Source organism: Odontesthes bonariensis, chromosome 23 (genome assembly GCF_027942865.1).
Source record: "Odontesthes bonariensis isolate fOdoBon6 chromosome 23, fOdoBon6.hap1, whole genome shotgun sequence".
Lineage (NCBI taxonomy): Eukaryota > Metazoa > Chordata > Actinopteri > Atheriniformes > Atherinopsidae > Odontesthes > Odontesthes bonariensis.
Window position 1 is genome coordinate 24,103,975 of NC_134528.1, and position 23,535 is coordinate 24,127,509.

Genomic DNA, 23,535 nt, shown 5'->3' on the forward strand with positions numbered 1-23,535 from the left:
CTATGTTTAGGTATAACAAAGTAACTCGTAAGTTCTAGCCATAAAAAACTACCTTGTTGGGCACCTGTGTGGGCCTACAGACAGAGGCTTAAAGTCCTCCTCCCAGCCAGCCCAGAAACCAGACCTGCAGCCCTTTCCTGCATGGCATCCCTCTTTGTCTGTGCCTACTCTCATGTCTCAAAACTTTTAAATCTAGGCCAGTGGTGCCAAAATAACCCCTGCCCCTAAAAACACATTTCACAGTTGCCCATACAACAGGGTTGGATCACTTGTAAACTAATATTTTTTTGTCCCTTAAGACTCATATTTGAAAATATCATAATATTTTTATATATATATATAATAATGTGTCCACATATCAGATATCTACTTGGTCACTAAAATTGTATTTCTGACGGGAGTCAATTGGTTTGGTTATGCACTGTATTGTAATAATCTCGCAACCAACGAGGCTGTCTTTTGTATGCATACTAACCTTCAGGACCATGTTTTGACGAGATGTCTCGGTCCATTTTTACTCGACATAACATAAACATATCTGTTCACTGGAAGCAAGTAAAAAAATGTTAGCAAATCATAATCTTAATATCGTGACTTAAAACATTGATTCAATAGAACTCACCGATTGTATTTGAAAGTGCTATGATTGGTTTATATTATTCATTGAGACAACAAATGGGGTTGGATGTTGTCGAGAATCAAATTTGAGCCCATCCCTGGCTTTTTATTTAGCAAAGCCACTGCAAAACTGGTTAATAACTTCCCTGAAATTATAACATCTAAAACCTTAAAGGTGTATTACCTCAAAAGAAGTGTAAAAGAAGTTTTATTGTGCAATTATCGAGCGGAAATAATGCATGAGGGTGAGCGATGCAGTCCAGTGTATGAATCTGTCACTATGTTGACAGTACTGGGCTGAAGTGACTCAAACCAGACATTTTGTCTGATTTTATCAGACTGGATAGATGTTAGATTGGATACCCAACATGTGAGTTTGCAGCATGAGTGGGGACACATTTTTTTTTCTGCCCATATGCACGTGTTGGGCATTTTCATTACAAATCTGCAGCACTTCTACACTGCTGCTAACAATAGCCTCTAAAACAGCAGAAGCTAGCAATCCAGCTTGTCTTGTCTTTTTAATTTACAGTTGAGCATATGTTTAATTTCTTCTACAGGCAAATGTTAAACTTCAAATTTACTGCAACAGCTTCCATTCCAGAATTGTGCGTGTAACTCAGTTTACTAAGAGGCTCACAAGTATGACTTTTTCTGTTGTTGATCCAGATGACACAGCAAAAATATATCCAATGTGCATGTACGTTGTTTCAGTGGAGAGACACGTTTAAATCAGAGTCAGATGTTACACACTAGTTATGATTGTGAACTGTCAAATCTAATCTGCTCTGAATTAGAATAGCATGGCTGGTATTGTGAGCATGGCCTCTGTTTATTTTGTTCCTTGGTAGCATGATTCAGCCTGTGTTGTTTTTATTGCTCCTTGGCAACATGATTTAATTTCTCTCTTTAAGGTCCATCTTCCCAAGTGAAGGCTCACACAAAAATAACTTGTATAGAAAGGATGGTCTCAAAAACTTTGTTTTGTTCACATCACGTAAGGATTCTCAACAACTTCAAAGTGGTAACGCAGGACCCCTAAAGCCACCCTGTTCTCCCTCTTCTTTTCAAGATACAGAAAACTCTGCTTTTTCCCTTAGCATCTCTCTCCTTCTTGATACTCCACCTGCTCTGTGCAGCCATCCCTCCATTGTTCCCTCCTGACAGAGAGGTGATTAGGAGGAGAGAGTTCAGACCTGATGAAAAAGCAGCTTAGCTGTAATTATCCTCTAAGAGAGAAACAAACAGTTCATCAGAGCCTTCCTCTGCAGACTTAACAACTGTTGCCAGGATGTATAAAATATTCGACAGCCAGCCGTTACCTAGGCGACCCCGGTCTCCATATGTCTGGAGGCTCTCCGTACAGATGAGATTATTTTCAGGTTGTCCAGAAATAGTACAAGCCATGAAAACACCAAAACATATCAACACTTACACTTGCTGATGTAAGCCAACATACATGCAGACTCCAGTAGAAACAGACATAGAAACAGGTTTAATTTCTTGCGCCTGTGTTCTGCTATCCTCCATATTGTCCACGCTCTGATACACACACACAATCTACCGATGCCAGCCATTTTCATAAATTGGTTTTGTGTCGTGTTTTTTGTCAACTTCTGCCTCCATTTCAAACCGAGACATCACAGTTGGATGCCACCGTACATGTCAAGAGCGGGATCTTTAATCATGGTGACACGAGCCCTAATCAACACGAGCATGTTTCGTTGTGTTTTTCAGAGGGTGGTGTGGTGGAGCACTACATATGATTTATCGCATAGTGCAGGAAAAGGGAAAAAAAATACAACTACTGGAAAGCTGGAAGAGGTTTCATCCTTTCCAAAGTCAGGTCATCTGGCCATTGATAAGCAGGGGCTAGTAAGTGATAAGACGGCAGTGGGGAATGAGAAGTCATTTAGGTTTCAAGGGCTCAATATGAATGGAAATACTGTTTGGATAAGGAATAAAAAGTTAGGCTGAGATATCAATAGATAAGAAAAATACAGGTTCACATCGCGTCACCTGAACACTTCCTTATACACAACAACAGGCAATATAAAATGCAGCAATCTTGCAATTTCTGCGCCTTCACTGTGAACACGACTATGTTTTTGGACAAATGTACAGATTAAACATTTTAACAGAAATTGCAGCAACCGTTACAGCAGACAAACCAAGAAGAAAGTATGTGAAATGTCTGCCCATCTCTGCTGATGAAGGACACTTGTACACACAAATGGGCACAGAAGGAAATGTGTCCTGTTCCCACTGATGGACAACAGAAGCTGTGGCAGAAGGATGGTATTAAAAATCAGCGGGGGATGTAGTGTGATGAAAATGTCAGACTGCAACCAGCAGGCTAAGTTCTCTGACATGTTTAATGAAATGACTTCATGGGTAAGTACAGTGTTGTGTGTCTGTGACTTTATATGTCCTGTGTTTTCATATATATATCTGTAATAAGTGCGTGCGTATTATGTGTCAAAGTATTTGTGTACCACTAAGAATGTGTATAATCAATGTACTTTCTGTCTGAATGTACAGTCTATCCTTGAAATACTTGCTTATTATTCAATCTGGAAACAGATTAAATCTTTGAAAAGGTAAAAGATGAGATCTGTAAGTTTTAGATTTAAAAAAAAGTATGAGCCCTCTCCTGAGAATCTGATCTCACTCTACATCAGTTTTGACAGATTCTGAGCTTTTAAGTATTTAAGAGGGTGCTTGCTACCAATATCAAAACCAAAGTCACTGGCAATCCACAGGGAAGAAGGCTGGTGTTACATTGAAGGCAGGTATTCATGCTTCCCTTCCCGTGTTTGATCTTCTGCCTTTTTGTTTCGAAAACATCCATTGCACTTTGGAATTTCTGTCCTTGTTTGTGAACCTGCCACTACCTTCCAAAATCCAGATTTACTGTACAGCGCAGATCGATTACAAGCTGAAGCCAGTGCAATCTTCCAGTCTGTTTATGCACTGTTATGCTTGGCCACCTGTGTGTTCCTGTCTGTTACTGTGTAACTCACCCAGCCAATACTATGAAGAAGTCCAAGCGGTTCCATGTGTCTCCAAGGTAACACTTCTTGCCAAAAATCCCTAGGGCCACCATTTTGATCACCATCTCAATGGCAAAGAATGCAAAGATGAAGTCATCGAAGCGCTGCAAAGAAACACAGAAGAAGAAAAAAAACAGAGTGTTACTCTGCAAGGCTGTTTTTAACAATCTGTAATAAAACACGTTAAAAATAAAACATACATACACAAAGCCACACACAGGATTCTCCTGGAGAAACTTTAAATATTTAAACTAAATACAGCCGAACTTATCAACTATAAAAGAAGTAACCCAGTGTCAGGTATGAAGCCAGTTATCAGTGCTATCAAATACAATACCACTGATGCCCACTAGGTACTAGCTTCAAAGCATCTATCGTTCTATTAGATTCCATTTAAAATGCATTAACTTCTCAAGAAATAAGGAGTCGACTATTTTCCTACAAGTTATTAGGATGTCATTAGCTAAGATCCCTCCTTCAGATCATTGTATTGGTGTACATGCTTTATACATTTCCATAATTATATATTAAGCCTAAATTATATCTATTTTTGTCCAGTTAAGTGTCAAAGGTTACGTTAATTGGTTGATACGATTTTGGCAACATCCCTTTCTTGTCTACAATACATAGTTGAGGTAAAACAACCCTAATAGTAAAGTAGTGTTAAATGCTAACATTAGCATGGCAAAGTGTTCACAAAGCTAACATGCCTATGACACTTAACTGGAGAAAAATAGATATATTTTAGGGTTCATATATAATAATTTATGGAAATGTATAAAACATGTACACCAATATAGCCAATATGGCTAACAATCCCTTTAAATACAAAATCGGCACATAATCTAAACCTAAAAGATGTGCTCTTTATTGAATGAATTAAGAATGCACTTTATCTTAAGGTAAACTTCATCTTATTAGTGTTGGGGAAAACTACCAATAATATGTTTAAGCTACCCAGATAAAAGTAGCTCAAACTTCATCCCTTTTTTCAGCTACTTTTATCTATAATTTATCTATATTGTACATGTAAAAATAATTTTAAATAAATTTAACCGACAAGATAAAACAACAGTTAACTTCTTAAATCTTCTTAAATTAAACTTGTGTTTTTTTTAAACTGCAACAATCAGTACAGATGATAAACAGATGCTTGATATATTTATTGCCTTTTTTGCTCTGTAGCCCATTTTTGACTGGGGCGTGTAGAGACGGTATTCCCTTCAATGAAAAATAAATGAATAGACATGTGGAACAAATGTTCGGTTGTACTCCTAAAAAATAAGCTGGTCGTCACTGAATTTTGAAATTTCGTATCAAGAAGCTTTTTTGAATGCATGGGTAAATTAAAATCATTTTTATAATAATAAGTCTCACACGTATTCCCAACATATTTGTTCAAATCTGTGTTTGGTATTTAGTGTGACTTAACACATAGACCTGTATATGCTTATGTAAATGGTTAAGGTCATTGGGTTTTCCTTGATCTGCTCCATGGCTTTCATAACTTACCCCCCCTATTGTTACACAATACAAAAAGACAATCACCAGTTTTCAGGATTACACTTTTTTTTTTTTTTACCACAAACTAACTGTCAGTTGGACCAACAGTTTTCTTGTTTTCTCAGTTTTCTTTTACATAATAAAGGTTTATTATTGCTATTATATAAATGTGAAGTAATTACTTCTGAATCAATTATAATGAAATGGAAAAAAAGGGTGAACTTTTTTCTGGTTAAATGTTTTTATAATTCACGGGTCAAAAATGACCCATAAGACAATCTTTGTACCCTAGTGTACAGCCCACATGTAAACATAAACAAAATTAAAGTATGACTTTTTCTTATGATGGGGTCCCTTTAGGGAAAGTCATAAAATTTCAAGTTGGAAAAAGATAGTTTACGGTATTTTTTCTACAGCTAAACATGGTAGTGGGTCACTTTTGACCCGCAAGACAACAGGAGAGTTAAAAGGGTTGGCAACCCGAAGCGCCCAGCATCCTAATTTAGAAAAACAATGCTAACTTTTACATTCACTGTTTGCAAATCTGAGCTCTAACCAGTTGATGGTGCTAGAAAACTTGCTGAGGAATTTCATTTGCATTTCTTTACAGCAGCCCCTTGTTATTTCACTGCCCAACATCCACACCAGACATGCATTTGATGTATAATGAATATCCCACTGAGAGCCTTTGACAGCAATGTGATATTCTATTAATTTCTGCAGAGGAATCCTTTTTTTTCCCCTTTGTCCTGTCGTTATGAGGTCAGGCTCCCTGCGAATGGGGGAAGACAAAAGAGACTTCAGAAAGCCAGATGCGCAGTGCCCATAAGTGGTCTCAGGCCTATCGATGTTTTTTTTTGTGCCTTCCCATCTTAACAGACACTCAAGCTACAAAAGGCTTGCAGTCTAGAGTATAAATTGTAATAACCTGAGGCAAACCCCTCATAGCACTAATCAGTATTCCTTCCCTCATTACGGTCTGTTTGACTGTCTGGTGGAGCCTCAGCCCCTCTTAAATCATTATCAGACTAGACTACCAGCAAAAACAAGGGCAAGCCTGAGAACAGGAGCTGGATGAAAAGAGTAAAAGCTTTATTCTTGAAATATGAAAATCAATAATGAACGAAAAAAAGCAGAGGTGGAGGAATGGGAATTGATGGGAGGAGGAATAAAGCTCAAAGTAAAAACCAAAATAAAATAAAAATTCTGGAACGAGATTAAGGCACAGGACACCCACTGATAGATGAGTCATGCTAACATGAACACAGATGTATAAATATATCAAATCCTTTTAGCTCAAGGAGAAGCCATCCTCTCACTGCTCTAAAGTTCACTTTAAGTTAAATGTGGAGGTTCACACAGTATTGTTCGCCTGCAACAGCGTGTTTACAACAACAAAATCCTCAACTTGTCCTAGCCTTGGAGATAATTCATAAGGCCCACTTAAAAAACCCAAAAGACTCAACTCATGGGGATGTAATGCTGTTACCAGAGCCTAAAACCTGTCAGACAGTTGGGAGCATTAGCCTAATGTTAAGTCCCTAATACTGACCATACATCCCTCCAAGTGATTTACACACAACTTATTTACTCCATGGAGACAGAGGAGCACATTGTTCAGTGAAGTAAGACTCCATAAAGAAATAAAAAATACTGTTCAGTGTTTGATCTAAATTGATTCTGACTTGTCGGAATGCTGGAAACAAGTTCTCTATCTGCGAACCTGTTCAGCCAAAACATGCCACATGACAGTATTATTTGGATTATTGGTGCAATTGTGTCTCGGAGAAAACTTTAATATTAACATATGTGATACTGATGCACAAGCTTTACTGTACGTATGGAGGAAATTCTGTCAGGATAAATAACAGTGCAAGTAAACATTAAATCCCATTATGGCAATACACCAAAATGATATGGGTGAATAAATTAATCTATCTAATGCTAGAAATAAGGTCCAGGTTGAAAAAAAACGGAACTTATGCTTTAATAGTTTAAAGATGACTTCACATCAAGATGCATAAAAAACTTAGAGCACTCAGTGGTGAATTGCCAAGTGTCTTGGCTCATAGACAGAATATACGTGTATATATACAGTATATAGTATACAAGTATATTATGTCTATGCATGGTCGAGCCTTCACGCATCAAAGTGTCCGGTAGTGCAAACATCACAAGCTTTGAAGAATAACAGGCAGAGAGTGGGAGAGGTCTTAAGGACCTAACTGGTCACACCTGGGAGTAGATTAATCTTACTCCCCAATAATATAGAACAGTTTTTTAATTTAGCCTACATAAAGAACATGCATTTTGTGGCTTGTCACAAGGTTCTTAATAGCTTTATTGTCACATAACCAATCCCATTTGGAAGAGCGGAGCAGAAAGCATGAAAACAAGTGCATTTATTTATCATATCCAAAAAGTTGCTAAATAAGTGCTGAATAATTCCTTATATGGAAAGCCTTGTCGGAATGGTGGGACGTTTGCTTTTTGGAATGGCGGGATGTTTGTATGTCGGAATGGGTGGTGCAATCCAACATACTTATGTCAACAACTTGATTCCCCTCTTGTGCATGTTTACGGGGACAAAAACTGCGATCCAATTAAATAGCCAGGTCAAACTAATGGTAGCTAAACTAAACAGTGTATGTAAACATACTGAAAGTCCTGCATAAAGACCTGATACATTCCCCTTCATATCAGTTATCAGGCAAGATAGATTTTACGTTTGCGTTGATATGAAACACCTTGTTAAAACTTCTCAAAACCTCTTTTAATGAATTAAAAGCTTAGAGTTCCAGTGATAGCAAAGCAGCCCCACAGCATGATAGAACCTCCACCATGTTTTGCTGTAAATAAAGTTGTCTTTATTGTTGTGTGTTTCTTCACTGATAAACAAATGCACTGCACCGCTGTAGAGACCCAGTCTCACCTTGCTTTCCAAAGGTTTGTGTCCAAGGATGAATATATGAGGGAAGATTTGACAATTCTAATGAAATTCTTCCTGATCTGACCCAAAATGTCTCAGACAAAGAGGGTAGGTCAGAGGGCTTCGGCGTTCAATTCAGTTGTGCAAAGGTGCTCTTTGGTTAGACTTATTAGTCACAAAGGTATGAAGATATCCAAGGCACTCTTCTTCTTTGTTAAAAAGCTTTTAATTAAACTGAGCTAGTTCATAGTAGAACAGATAAAATTGCCAACATGTTTCGGCCTGCAATGGCCTTCATCAGGGCTTCAAACAAATTCAAAAAACACCACCCACTTCCCTATATGCATGTGAACGTCATGTTTAGGTGCGCGTCGCCAGGTCTCCAGATCATGCGCGCCTGTGAAACGTGCGCGCCCTCTCCAGTCCGTGCTTGACCCAAAATGTATTGGATTCTTCCTTTGCTCATGTTCCATCTCTCCATCAAGATTCTTAAAATTTGGCTTAGTAGTTTTTTCATTTTCATTAAGGACTCCTATAAAACGTATCATTCCAATCAATTGATACATTTCTACCATGTGTTGATATACCCAAAAGACAGATTTTAAAACTGGACCAAAGTATATATCACATCTGATTTGTCTGCACATAGAAGAGTTGGAAAAAAACAACAAAAAACACTGTTCTTGTTAGTTGTCAGCTCCTCAACAACTGCTTTGCAAACTGTAGCATTCATGATGGATTCCAGAGCAGCAAAAGCCTGTTAAAAATATCCAAGTCCATCAACTGACAGATGTTACAACTCAAGATGCAGAGAAAGTGAGTGTTGTGTAAAATAGAGAAGCTCTTCCACCATGCTGAGCCCTAAATGATTGCAGTGTTTCTCCTCTAATTTTCCATCTTTCAATCTATTTTCTATTTTCTTTCATGAAGGACCTAATTCTCTTGCCTCTGTTGAGCAGTAGCTACTCATCTATTTTGCATTATCTTAAGCCTGCAGAGCCTATGATATGAGAAAATGGCATAAGGCATTTCGGATGATGGGGACATTTTCTTTATTCTTTCAAACACACAAAACCTCCAACACATACATGCACATGCATGAAGACAAGAGTACACACACAATTATGCATACAGTATAGAGCTCATTTATGCAGTAACATATGGGGCTAAGCCTTCAGAGGCTCTAAACTGATATTGAGCTGATGTCAACCAGCTCAACCTTTCTCTGTGCAATTGCTCCAAATGAGCACACAGACACGCTCTTTCCCTGCACACAGCTGGGACTTTGAATTCATCCAAGTCAACAGGACCAGGCCTGAGGCGATCCCACTGGTGGAGCAGCACATGGTAACACGGGCTCTGTGATCGGGATATTGATTCTCAGAAAGTCGTATCAGACATCATCAGAGCGTGAAACATGTCACACAACCCAGCGGAACACAGATCCATTTCGATGTCCCAACTTACAGCAGCAGCTGTGTGGACGCAACATCATCAATCACAGGCTAAGGTGGAAGCCACTTAGGGTTTCCCTTTGGGCTGAGTATGTACTCAAATGAAACTTTGTGTCACTCTTTGTTTGTCTGGTCTCAATGGTTCGCTGGTTGTTTGTCCCTGTGGGAGATCAGAGGAGCCTAACACACATGCTCGTCTCTGAGGGAGCTGACACTAGTGACCTGTTCTGAACAGCTCACTGCTCACAACAATCCCAAATTTTTACCATCCACAGCTTCAGAATGCAGTGTAGATTTAGAGAATGAGTTTTGTGAAAACTTTGATATATTTACAAAGACGCATTGTAAGAAACCAAAATTAAAAAGTCAATCAGGCTTAATCACCGTTCAGACAAGCTTTGCAAAACTGATTTTTTTTTGTAGTTCTGATAAAGTCGGTTGGTTTTTCTTGACCTCATTAGTGCAGGTTCCAAAAAGGACACGGGGTCCACGTTTTTTTTTCTTTATTCAAAGAGGCTAATGTTCCTGGCTGGATGCAGTTTGTGCAGGTGAAAAGACAAGACTTCCCTGATGAAGCTGTGTGGCACTGATTTTAGATAGAAGGATCATGTAACCAGGGATTTTAAGGAGTTCCAGATTGGATGCAGAGGCCAGATTCATGTGACAGTAATAACTTAGAGCTGTTATTGTAACTCCATGCAGCCGCTGAAATTGTTATTCTCCATCTGCATCAGGTTGCTCGAACACTAGTTTACAAGGATGAGGAACAAACACTGATGGAGTGCTTTGATACAAGGAAGGGAACTCTGTACTGTAAAACATAGTTGCGCTTAATTATAAAGTCTGTAATATATAACTAAAAGTCTTCCACATGTTATGGCAAACTCTGCAGTATTATGAAAAACTTACCACTTGTTAGCTAATGTTGCTAACTCACTAGCACACAAGATGAGTTCTCCACTGGTTATCGCACCACAAATGAACTACCTTTTCCAAATCCTTGTCCTATCCTGGTCTCTCTAACACCTATTAGCCTGCTTGTTAGTTTGCATTTTGTATCGATTCAGCATTAAAACGTGTTGATACGTATTTCTTATTGTTAAAACTCATCCTTGCTTGACCGCTCTCTCCCTCATTCTGTGCTGTTTTTTTTGTTTTTTTTAAATGTACAAAATCTGTTACCACAATCTTGCTCTTGCTTTATGTCCCCACACATTAAGTAACTTGGATCGTTAACCTGCAAGTTGTACTTTAAACTTTGCGTGTCTGTCACCAAAGTGTGAAATTACAAATGACAATAGGAAGGGTAGTGATGATTAACCCTAATCCTCTGAAACAGTTGCGGGTGAATCTGCAAAAATACTGCTGAAGCAAAAGAAAGCTATGAATCAGATAGTGTAATGAATGGTTAAACAATATTCTTTGGATTCTTTGGATAACTGAAGCTATTAAATGGGTATTTCATAGCTTAAAGAAGCAAGCTTTTCAATCAGCTTGTCAATGTGTTGCTGTTGCTTACAGACTTAATCGCTGTAGTTTGGTGAGCATTTGCAAGAGATCGTCTGTCAGTGACAGAGTTTTGGCTATGGTGTACAGTCTCGTTTTAATCTGTGTAGGTGGCAGGTAACACTCCTCTTATTTTTGTTCCAAACAAGCCAACGTCGCTCCTGCCAGATTTGGAAAAGCTTTCGCTTCCTGTGCACCAGACGGGTTCTGTAAAAACTTACCAGACACAGACTGCTTATATCAACCATGGTAAAAGCTTCATAAAACCAACCATGTGCATGGGATTATTTTCGCTATGAAGTAAAAAATAAATGAACAAAACGTATCCAAATGTGGACATTATGTTCAGTGAGTGTGACAGTGGTGTCTGTAGCCTGGCCACGGCTTTTTTTTTTTAAATGAATCCCATAACGCAGGCTTTGTTTTTTATTTGACAGCCGGGCAAGAGAAGAATGGTACATTTATGGTATTTTATTGTGAATTTAATGAGCAGTATCACTTGACAACAGGACTCCACTGCTCACAGAAAGAAACTGAAGATAAACTGTACTGTTAAATTTTGTTTCATCGTCTTAGTACAAGTAATCTTGCAGTAAAACCTAATCTTTTAGCCTTAGAGTCTTTTTTATCCGCTCTTTTATTCTCGTCTTCCCTCACTAAACTAAATCTGGATGAGATTCCTGCTGCAGTGCATGCCCTCCTCCTGCTGCTGCTGCCGTCTCCACCGACATCCATCCATCTCATCTTTGCCTCCCTCTCTTCTTTTTCTCGCACTGCCTCCTGCTTTCTCACGGGGGAAGTCCTATCGCTCCCCTATTACTGTGATTATGTCTCCATCCGTATCTCGCTGTGTGCACGCAGCAGAGTGAGAGTGGATAATCGTCCAGTCCATTTGGGTGTGTGCATGTGCGTGTGTGCTGAAAGCATAATTTTTTATGTGCCTTCTATGGACTCACACCCAGCATCAATGTATGGAGAGATTTTAAACAATCACACATCGTCTCTTTTTCCCTTCTTGATAACACATTCCAACTCAGCAGAACGCCCACGTTACTAGTCACATTGCCAGAGAACATGGGTAAACACACGTTAGCCAGGCCCATACAGCATGTTAATGTTTGCCGTGTGTCCTGTCATCGGAGCGAGTGTCAACATCACACACCTTCTCATCACCACAGCTTTTATGTTTCTAAGTGCACTTAATCACTAATGCTGAGTGCACTTAAAACGCTCCCTAATGACACATCATCGGTTAAGGCTCTAGCATGGTTGCCGCGTCTGCTAGCGCAAGCGGTGTTGATGACGTCACGATTTCGTGCCCGCAATATATAAGCCGATGCGCGCCAGTAGTTGCAATTTTCTCCGTCACAGAGGTGGCGCTGCTACGTGAAGGTTACCGCTATTCTACAACGACGAAAGTGGAGAAGAAAACAATGCCACTGTCAAGAGCAGGAATACTGTCATTAATGATACTGCTGCAGTATTCGGATAATTTTAATTTTTTATTTCAGTTAATAGAGGTGAAAGTTTGAAGCCCCCGGCATCAACAGAGTCTCTGCCCTCTTCTTTGCCTTCATGTATCTTTCTCGTAGCTTCTTCCACACATTCTTACAGAACTCTCCCTCTTTCCCCAAAGTTCTGCCAATCTCTGTGCACCAGTTTTGGGAGTTTACGTGCTCCCTGTGCTGTTTCACTGCAGTTTCGTACAGCTGCCTGTACAAACGCACCTCCTGACTGAGCCTGGTCTCACATTGGTCCATCCGGTTTGTCATTTTCGGCGCAGCCAAGTTACAAAAATCGACTGGCGCACAACAACGCGCTGCGCCGTCTTTTCAAGGGAAGCGCCATGCCTGAAACGTCATTTTGACGTCACGGTCCGCCACCGCCGTGACAGACACGTCAACTGTAAATCCGGCTTTACACACAAACCCTCAGCAGCAGTTATCAAATACAACGTGACACCTCGCAGTGCAGCAGTTCCTGACGAGCAATGGCGATCAGAAGCATTCCTGCAAATGATCGGCATGCCAGCATGTGTTTTTGCATCAGAGCAGAGACCACTGAAGGTAAAAGATTAACAGAACTGCGACTATCCCCCAAGATGAAGAGCAAAACAACAACGGCTAACCAGGAAGTGCGGCTGCTCACCTTGACCACTAACCTGAACACTTCATTGATGCAGTGCAGTGGTTTCAGTATGGACTTTTTTTTTTTTTTTTTTAACTTCTTTTGATTTTCTTTTAGGAGGCTGGACAAAACTCCTTAAAAGCTAAAATGTACAAAAATTACCTTCAAGTATAGTTTTTCTTTTGGGAATGCACGTGATGTCATTTGAAATGTGACTGTACTCGGTTTATGCCCAGTTTTAGCCACTGAGAGGCAAAATGACAGATGATTCAATGGCTGCAGACTGTTTGACCACAAAAATACTCCAGCTGTTGTGCAATTGCCTGCACCAACAGATTCAGAAAGATGTCGAGAAGATCTGTGATATTCTAAGAGGTTAAGAGGAGCGATCCAAAAGGATTGCTGTTGTTCACAGAGACAACTGGAAATATGGGTTTGCAGTGTATACATATGTTAGATTTCTGTGTATGATTTTAATTCACAATGTTATGACAAACCATAGACATGATAAGCTTTTTGTTATCCCCCTTTATAGACAATATAACTGCGTCAAAATGTTTGTATTTGATTAAAAAAACATGAGTAGTAACACCCCTTTTGCTCTGAATTTGAAATTTTGGAGGTTTAGATGTTAGCTAGTCCTGGCAACCTTAGAGAAACAATAACAATTTATTCTGCACGTGAAATTGTACAGTACCCTGACATTTAGGGTTTGCTCCAAATGTTTTTCAATTAAGTTTAGTTCTATTTGACATGTTCATGGATTGTTAAATCCCACCTGTAACTTGTCTTTGCAATCCTGATCCGCAGGTTCACAAGAAAAATGTGTACCTAATGTTGTAAATTGAAGAGGTAAAAAGCTTATTGGAGACCATGATAAAGCCCAAATAAACTGTCTCAAGAGTTGTGACTGGGATCCGGACTTTTATATGCTTTCGGTCTTTGCTTCATGAATTTTAGGTACATAAACATCAGGAAAGCTTAAAAATGAGAGATGACGATTTTGTTGTTTTGTGTTGGGTAGCGTTGTATCATGTGATGTGATGAATAGTCTGTGACAATGTATAGCTTTCTAAATATAACCATCTAGTTTTGAAAATCACAACAGTTTTGGACCAAAGTAGAAAAGTTAGATGAGAAAGCGAAAAGACTGTGGAAGAGATTGTGCAAAATGGTAGTGATCTGTCATTTGAAGGTCAGAATGTCAAGAGTGGTGTCAGGTGGTCAAGGGTGGCAACTGACATTAATCATTAACATAATCATGTCATGAGAGGAGTGGAGAGGAAGTGGCATCAGTAACAAGATGGGAAGCATGTCATAGTAGAGAAGCGATTGGGGAAAATGTAGCTAACTGTAAAATTTTTAAGCCTTAATTGTAAAATTTGTAGAAACTTGTCTTTAGACCGATATAGGCATTTTATGATCTGTCACGACATCGCGTGTATTTGGCTTTAAAGGCTTGGCTGAATTCTAAGGGAGAAAAAAAGAAAATTGCAGATTATTTGCAAAATTATATGGGACATTCCTCTAGAGTTGGTTGGAAAGGTTACCCTGGGTCCCGTCGGATGAGTAGAATGAGACACATGCTTGCATTACTCATTGGGAGGAGTTCCAGAAGATATCAGATATTTGAATATAAATAAAACTCAGTCACTAATTTATTTCAGGGCTTATCGGTTGGGTTATGATTGTACAGTTTATGTTACAGTAGCTTTGAAATAAAAAGAATCTGCAAGTTCGATTAAAAAAATCCCTGTAAACTTGGATGGGTGCAGGCCCAAGTGTCCATTTCAATAACCTCAGCTGTCAACAAGACAGAACCGATGCATCCATTGTGCAATATTAACCTTCAGTATTAGCTTGGTAGCGTTAGCATAAGGTTAGCATAAGGTTTTAACTGTTTTACCATGTTTTTCTTCTACATAGCATACAGTAGATGAAACTTGAAATTAGCATAAGTATGAATCTAACTCGTCAAAGAAAATTTTTTTTATGAATATTTAGGACACAATGGCAGAGAGCCTTAAACTTAATCACAAGTTACAGAAACTATGAGTTGATGTTGTCTGCATACTTGAATAAATACGGCTAAGCGTCAAATTGAAAATACTTCCCAGTGTCCTTACAATGGCCTGCAGGGAATTCTGCTGCTGTTGAGTTCCAAGGAAGTTACCCTCACAAATCTTAAAGCAGCATGAAAAAATGATCAGACTGCAAGTGCCCTCAGAATGGTGACGCCTTTTATGTAGTTAGCAAAATGATTGTTCCATGTTGCTAATTTCTGTGATTATGTTCAGAGTCAAAAAATGTACTCTACAACAAAGGCTGAGGGCATGAAAGATTGAGCCACAAAAGTTACATTAAAGAAGAGAATGTCAAGTTAAAATCACCTAAGATTATCAGATTTGGGGTTTGGAATTTATTCCAAAAAGGCTTTAATTACTTATTATAATTATATTGCAATACTTATTATATGCAATACTTATTAGCAATCAACTGGTATTGCTAAAAATATCCCATTTCCTTGTGACAGTGGATGACACTCCAGAAGTTTAGCTTGAATTCCTACAACTTTCCAGCTTTTGTCAGCCTGAACATGGCATTATGTTTTTGGATCCCAGGGTTCAGTCACGCAGTGTGCATCTTCTTCTTTGGATCTGCTGCAGAACTTGACGTTTTTTGTTTGGATATTGTCTCCTTTGTCTGTTCAACTTCGCCTTTCATGGCTAGAGCTTGCAACAAATTTAAGATTTATGCTTCACTCGCAGCTGCCAGCAATGTGAGCTCATCACTTGCTCCCTAGGGGAGGATTTCTTGCAGGCCAGACCTCTAAAACAACAGCAAAGGTAGAAGGATTCCAACACTTTTACCTCCCTGAACCCCATTTCTTCCTAGCCTTTAGAGTTGGATTGATCACCATTAAAAAAAAAGATAGTTTTTCTTTGAAGCTAACTTTTGAAACATCTCTCAGAGCAAACTGATGGAGCCTGAGTGCAATCTAAATTAATTCTACCTCTGCTGATGACTGTTATTAGAGCAAATGTGAACAGACAGTCTACAAGGTGTGCATACTCTGTTGTTTTTTTCTTTGGCTGAAACAGACGCCATCACTTCTGTCAAAACATTTCCTTGCACCCTTTCCCAAAAATAAATCTCAGCCACTATGTATGCTTATTTTGCCTGTCACAAGTCCTGAATGCCATTATCATCGGGGTCAGTTGCTTTCATCACATGCGCACACACATGCAAATGCACACAGACAGACAGACAGGTAGGCAGGCGAACAGCCATACATACTGGTGAAGGCAGCTCATGCCTCATGTGGCGAGGACAATGGAGCAGGCTAACTGCAATCTGCCATTCAGCTGAGACTCTCTCCTCACAGGTGGAGGGAGATAATATTGTGAGCACAATCACCACCATTCACATCAGCCGAGCGCCCAAACATGGATGCACACAGTCTGGCGTTTTCCTCACCCTGATGGTGCTGGTGTGTGTATTTTTCTACGAAGGCCTGCGAGCTCCTGCATTTGTACCATGTAACAGAGGCACACTGACTCAAAATCCACTGTTTTAATTGTAATGGCAACAAAATTATTCGCTTCCCATAGACAGACATCATATAGTACTGTAACTGCCTTGGGTGTAGGTGGGGGGGTTGGAGAGTGCGCTGTACTGTACAGACAAGAAAATGTTCCTTTGAAAAAAAAAGGAGACAATCCTTAACATGAAAGCTGCTACTGAGAGAGAAGGAGTTTGGCACTGCTTTGAAACTACTTTATCGAACAAATCATCTACTTTTTCCTTGAGATGAAGTACTCTCGGATGTGCCGTCTCCTGTATCACAAACTTCCCCCAAGGTTTGTCTTCCAAAAGGGATAAATTGTTAGAGGGGCACTAAAAAACAAAGCAGTGATCTATTTTCTGTTTGGCAACGGAATTATACATAAAGGTTAAAGAGGCTTTGATAGAGGAGCTTGTCTGCCAAGTGTCGTGTTGATGGTTCCATTTCTGGCTCCTTTAAATGGCAGAGATGCCAGTATTGGGACATTCACAACCCCATTTCCAGTTGGGACACTGTATAGAATGTAACAAAAAAGAATGCAATGATTTGTAAATCTCATCAACAAAGATTTTATTCGCAACAGAGTGTAGAAAACATATCAAATTATGGAGCTGAGACCTTTTACTATGTCATGACAATATTTGCTCATTTTGAATTCAATGACCTCTGTATAGCCTCCTCTCTTGGATCACAAGCATCCAACATTGATTTTTGGCTGTGTCCCCTCCACACAGAGATGTCTCTAGCCATTTATTTTTAGTTCCGCCTTAATATGCAAATGGGAATTTGTCTACTTGACAAAAAGGGAACTGTTTGTGAGTGAAATGAGAAGATTGAGGATTTAAGGTGGACCATGCAGAGGCAATCACAATTTCCATCCTAGGAGATAAAGATGCTGGAGGTCTAAAGATACCTGGTTGTTCACCAGGGCAACAGACTAAACTGGAAATGCATCCCTCAGGCTGTTTACAAGAAGAAAAGGAGCAGGTTCTACTTCTTGAGGAAGCTTAGATCCTTTAATGTTTGAAGCAAAATGTTCAATATATTCTACAAGCCTGTGCTGGTGATGACAGTCTAAAGGCTCTAGCATGGTTGCCGCGTCTGCTCGCGCGAGCGGTGTTGATGACGTCACAAGTTCGTGCCCGCCATAGGACCCTATATAGTGGCGCAAGTCGTTGCGCGCCAGTAGTTGCAATTTTCTCTGTCACAGAGGTGGCGCTGCTACGTGAAGGTTACCTCTACTCTACAACCACGAAAGTGGAGAAGAAAACAATGCCGCTGTCAAGAGCAAGAATACTGTAATTAATGATACTGCTGCAGTTTTCGGATCATTTTAATTTTTTAATTCAGTTAAAAGAGGTGAAGGTTTGAAGCCCCCGGCATCAACAGAGTCTCTGCCCTCTTCTTTGCCTTCACGTATCTTCACTGAGCCTGGTCTCACATCGGTCCATCCGGTTCGTTGTGCTCGGCGCCGCCAAGTTACAAAAATCGACTGGTGCACGACAACGCGCTGCGCCGTCTTTTCAAGGGAAGCGCCAGGCCTGAAACGTCATTTTGACGTCACGGTCCACCACCGCCGTGACAGACGCGGCAACCATGCTACCGCCTTTACTTGCAGCCATCTGTTGGGGCAACATTAACAGAGCCAGTGACCCCCAAAAAAACAACCAAACTGATAAAGAAGGCGGGGGCTGTGCTGGGGACTGCTCTGGAGTGCCTGGAACTGATCATGCATAGAAAAATGTTGCAAAAACTGCTCAACATAATAGACGATGCTGCTCACCCTCGACATAACATAGTGATTCAAACTCTGTAGTACGTTCAGTCAGAGTTTGATTTTTTATTTTTACAATGACTAATGACTGTTTTGATTCTTAATGCTGCTAAATAATTTCCATTTCAAGCCCATTATCCTTGTCCCAACTTTTGAGATCTGTTGCTGCAATCAAATTCAAGATGAGCTAATATATTTGATGAAATAGAATGTTTCACATTCCACATTTTATGTGTTTTGTGTTCTATTGTGAATAAAATATTGGTTAAGGAGATAGCCCTTGCTGTTTGTTGTGCATTAAAAGTATGTATTAAAGTAAGGAAGACATATTGGTTCAGCATTAAAATTAAAATACACGGTAAAATGCTTACTGAGGAAAGCTTCCCTTGCATTTTCCACATCTCTATGGCAATACATCCTGCAACGGTTACACACACAGCGGGATACCCTGAGCATCCAAAGATGACTCATTGGGGGTATTCTCTTTGTTAAAAAACTAACACACAGTCTCCTGACCAAGAATCAGTATGCAACAGGGTGGGAATGAGAACAGGCTGCGCAAGAAAACGAGCTTATTGTCTCAAGATAAACATTCAAATCAAATCTCTATGGAATTACATCAAAGTAAACTAAAACAGGTTCAGACATTATTGGCCTCCATTATAGATATATGAAATTATTTTAAATTGTTGAATATTCTGTTACTTATTTTTATTTCAAACATTCTGTGGAGTCATTCTTTAGTCTGCAGCTGCAAACACCATGGACCTGTGGTTGTAATTATAATTCCCATTTGCAGGACTATGCTCTGCTCATGTCAACAATTTAGCATTCGCAGAAAGACCAAATCACATCAGCAGACAAGTTTGCACATCTAAAAAAAATTGCTAGGTACACGGTTGTCTGACGGAATTGTATTATTCAGAGGATGTGTTACAGTTTCTCTGCAAACAGATCCCGCTGGCTTGACTGTAAACGGTCAACAAATCAATTATTTCATTGATAGTTGTTTACTTGCATTTCCATTAACACTTTGACCAGTTAATGGCACTACACTAAGGGTAGGTTCACAGTTGAAGTCTATGGATTTGGTTAGGCCAGTGTTTTCCAGCTCTGGTCTTCAAGGAACCTAAAACATGGGAAACACGCAGGGTCGAGTTTTCCATGTTTTCCTGCTTCAGCAGACCCGATTCAGATGAATGGGTCTTCAATCTTGGGAAGAGCTTGTAGAGCTGAGAAGCTAACCCATTTTTTTTAATCAGTTGTGTTGGAGGAAGGTCACATGACAGGGCTGTGGTCATCAGACCCTTTTTATTAAACTAACTTGGGTTTTAGGAAAGAGGATACAATATACTGCATATTGTACAGCTCATTAAGTATTTTGCTATATCGGGATATATAAATGCTGACTTGACTTGAGTAGCGGTTCCTCTTTGGAAAGGAAGAAGAGGTGTAATAAAGTATCATATCATCTAACCATGCTTTAATGCAGCTGATATTAAGTGTATTTAAAGTGATCTTGAAGCTTCATTAAAACAAACTGTAAACGAAGCATCTTTCAACAGCACCAACATAACGAGCAGCGGTCATGTTTCTCCATCCTCCATTCTCCAGAGATCTGTGATCGTTACAGTAGACATTAGCTGTGTCTGGAGATGGGAGCTCGTGGAAATGCCAGGCTTTAGCTCCCTCATTAGCCCAGATGGCTGTGTTAAGCACAGCCAGTGATCCGTGAGCTCAGGCACCACCACTGTGGATCAGAGTTGCATTAGTGTTTGCATAAAATATGAATGTATACAAACATTAATGGATCAGTCAGGTACGTAATTAAATTATAATTTACAATAAAATCTCCAATAAATCTTTGCCAAAAATAATATGGTGAAAATACCACTGAGACCTTTCTTGGTGGCTCTCAACTGCTTTCAGGTGAATCCTATTCTTCTAAATTTCCCTTCATACATATTTAAGACCTTGTTTGTAATCAATTTGTGCTAAAATGAGGATTTTGGATGTATTTCTTAAAGATAAGCTGGCCCCTTTCTTTCTAGGATCAAATAACAGTGGCCAACCACATATCAAATGGTGACCAACGTTCCAACTGAAGGGCTTGGGGACAACTATTCCTTTATCCCTGAGAGCACCTTACCCATGCAAAATGAATGGGTAAGGCAAAGTGGTGGGGCTAAGGGGAGGAATTGGGATTGGGCTTCAATAAAAGACACCTAATGGGTTAAAAAAAAGCTGGGAGGAACTCTCGTCACCTGATGAATTCAATCCTCACAGTGAAGCCCGGTGGTGGCAGCATCATTGTGGATGTTTATAAGCAGTATACACAGAGTCTTACTAGAACTGAGGGAAATATGAATACAGCCGGACACAGTGACGTCCTGAAAGAACACCAGAGTTCTCCAGAATCTGGAGCATTACCGCAATGTCCTGAAGCCTACATCTGGACAACACTAGGGTGGCTTCATGAGAAGTCTCTGACTGTCCATAAATGGCCTGGCCAAATCATAGGCTAAAGTCTTGCAGTACATGTGTAGAGAAGCTTGGAGAAGGTGGCACAGACGTTTCCTCTCCAATCTGACAGCGCTAAAGAGGATCTGCTGGAAGAATGGGATAAAGTGCTCAAATCCATGTGTGCAAAGACTGTAGAGTGACCAAATAGAAAATTCCAATGGTTGCCAAAGGGCAGGAGACATTGGATTATAGATCTTTAATTTTTTCTAAATGGGAGATTTCAGTTTTTTTATTTTGCTTACCTGAAAATGTTTATTAGGAATTATTTCACTTTGTCACTATGTAAGGGGAGATGGTGCCTGCTTAACATACAACCTCTACCATATTCTTAGAAAAATAATGTATTTTTATTTGTGCCGCAAATAACACTAAACTAATGCAATTCAATTTTTTTAACTGTCAAGGCACTGAGTAATACACCCATTTACAGCTGAGAAGCCCCCAGTAACCTACTAGTTACTGAACATGCTAGCACTAAAACCACTCTTAAACTATGTTGGACAACTTTGAGTCAGCAATATCATTTAGCCACACATTAAAAGCTTATGCTTGTCAATATTGAGCTCCAGGTGGTTTTAAAGTCAGCTCAAGCCTTCAATAAACTAACAATGACAAGTGAGGAGGCACTACAGTGAACAGTGAAAATGTGGAGGTAAAAGACACAGAGGAAAAGAGATAGATATGGACAGTGAGACAGATCAAAAACAAAGCTGAACATATTAGCTTGAAGGTCACGTGCCTTGAAGATCTCTTAAGATGACAAGGAGACTGAAATGGAAAGAGGAAGGAATTAATAACAATGCATTTAACCTCGAGGCTGCACGTTCCTCTGCGCTCCACAGAGGAGACCCACTGAATTAAATCACGTCTCGTATCCTCGAGAAAGGGAAGATAGAAGGAGTTGATGGGCCCGGGCTTCCCTAGCAACAGTGCTCCAAACCTCTACCTCTGTGTTCCTCATGTTTCTTTTTTTCTTATCTCGACACATAACGTTCTCAATATTCTCCTGTCACATTTTCCCCTTTTCTATCACATTTATCAGCTTCCTTTTTCTTTGTCATTTTTATTTTTTATTTTCTCCTGTTCTGTCCTCTATTCTCCTCTTTTTCTCCCCTACTTTCCCTTTTTATCTGTCGTTTTACTGATTTATTTTCTTTCTCTTATAATTGCTTTCCTTTCCTTTTCCTGTTACCTGCCTTTTGCTTTTCTCGTCCCTCACCTATATTTTCATTTTCAGGTTCCTTTCCCATCTGTTCCCATCCCATCGTCTTTCCTTTCCTCATTTTGCCTTTCCTTCCCTCCTTTCCATTACATTGCCTTGAGGCGTCCACTAATGTTTCCTCTGTTGCTCATATCTTTTGTAATTTCTTTTCGTTTCTTCTTTCTGCTCTTTCGCTCTTTTCCTGTTTCCTTTACTTCCTTCCCCAATTCTTTCCTATAATTTTGTTTTTTTTCACTTGGTTTCCCCTTCATTTCCATATTTGACCCTTTTTCCCTTCTTTCCTTTCATCTTTTTTTTACCGTCCATTTCTTCTCTTTATTCCTACTCTTCTATTTTTTTCACCGTTCCCTTCATTTTCCTCTGAAAGGATAGTTTATAATTGTATAAAAGAATAGGAAAAGTAGCCATCCATTTTCCAGGAAACTTTAGATAATTATTTTCTTTAAAAGGTCTAAATTAGACCTTTTAAAGATATATACTTACTGGGTTTTAGAATAAATTTACAGGTCTGTAAATTTATTCTGATCCCAGTAAGTATATAAGGAATATGACCACTGCTTTTTAAAATGATAGATGTCTCACTTTGGAACGAAACTGCTGATTCCACTGACTCAGTGGACAAGAAAATAGGACGACTTAGTACAATCTATTTGAGACCACTTTGCAAGCACATTATCCCCTCACTGCACAAGATGAACTGTGTCAGATAGCACAGATCTCCTCTACTGCGCCTCGCTGCTTCATTCCCCAGTCACACACAGAAAATATGTGTTTTCTCTCCTGTGTGTTTTACAACAAGAACGGCAATCCTCTTCCATTAGTATTTGTTGGGTTAAAGGACGTCCGTGAATTAAGGCCAACGCCTCCACACGGCACTGTTGTTTGTTTTTCATCTCAGCTAATGCAAACCGAGGGAGCTGCAAAGGCGAGATATGCCGATAAATGCTTTGTAGATTGAAATGTTCAGAACTGACTTCAGTGTTTCAGTGTTCCTGCTCTCTGTCACCTGTTTTGCTTTTGTTTATAATGCCGGTCCAGGCTGGTGATCTGCAAAGCAAAGAGGGAGTGTGCAGAGCACACGTCTGATGTCGTTCAGCATTTGAGAGCTGAAGTGTGGCAATGTCGTCTCTGTAGTTTGTGTCAATTTGTCTCCTCCATGCTCATTCCAGTGGAAGGCCTTTCACCACTAGTCTGATCAAATAAAGATCAAGCAAGATAAATGAGTGTTGGTGAATAATGCTATCATGTTGTTCCCTTTGCC

General features: G+C 39.6%; 1 protein-coding gene across 12 annotated transcripts in view; it reads right to left on the reverse strand.

Moving 5' to 3' along the window:
• cacna1g (calcium channel, voltage-dependent, T type, alpha 1G subunit) overlaps positions 1 to 23,535 on the reverse strand; it is a 192,798-nt gene that overhangs the window by 165,774 nt on the left and 3,489 nt on the right. For all 12 annotated transcript variants that reach the window (XM_075457857.1, XM_075457861.1, XM_075457856.1 and 9 more), the window contains exon 2: positions 3,642 to 3,775. In XM_075457857.1, coding sequence (XP_075313972.1) covers positions 3,642 to 3,775 — 134 coding nt within the window. The remainder of the gene's footprint in view (positions 1 to 3,641; positions 3,776 to 23,535) is intronic.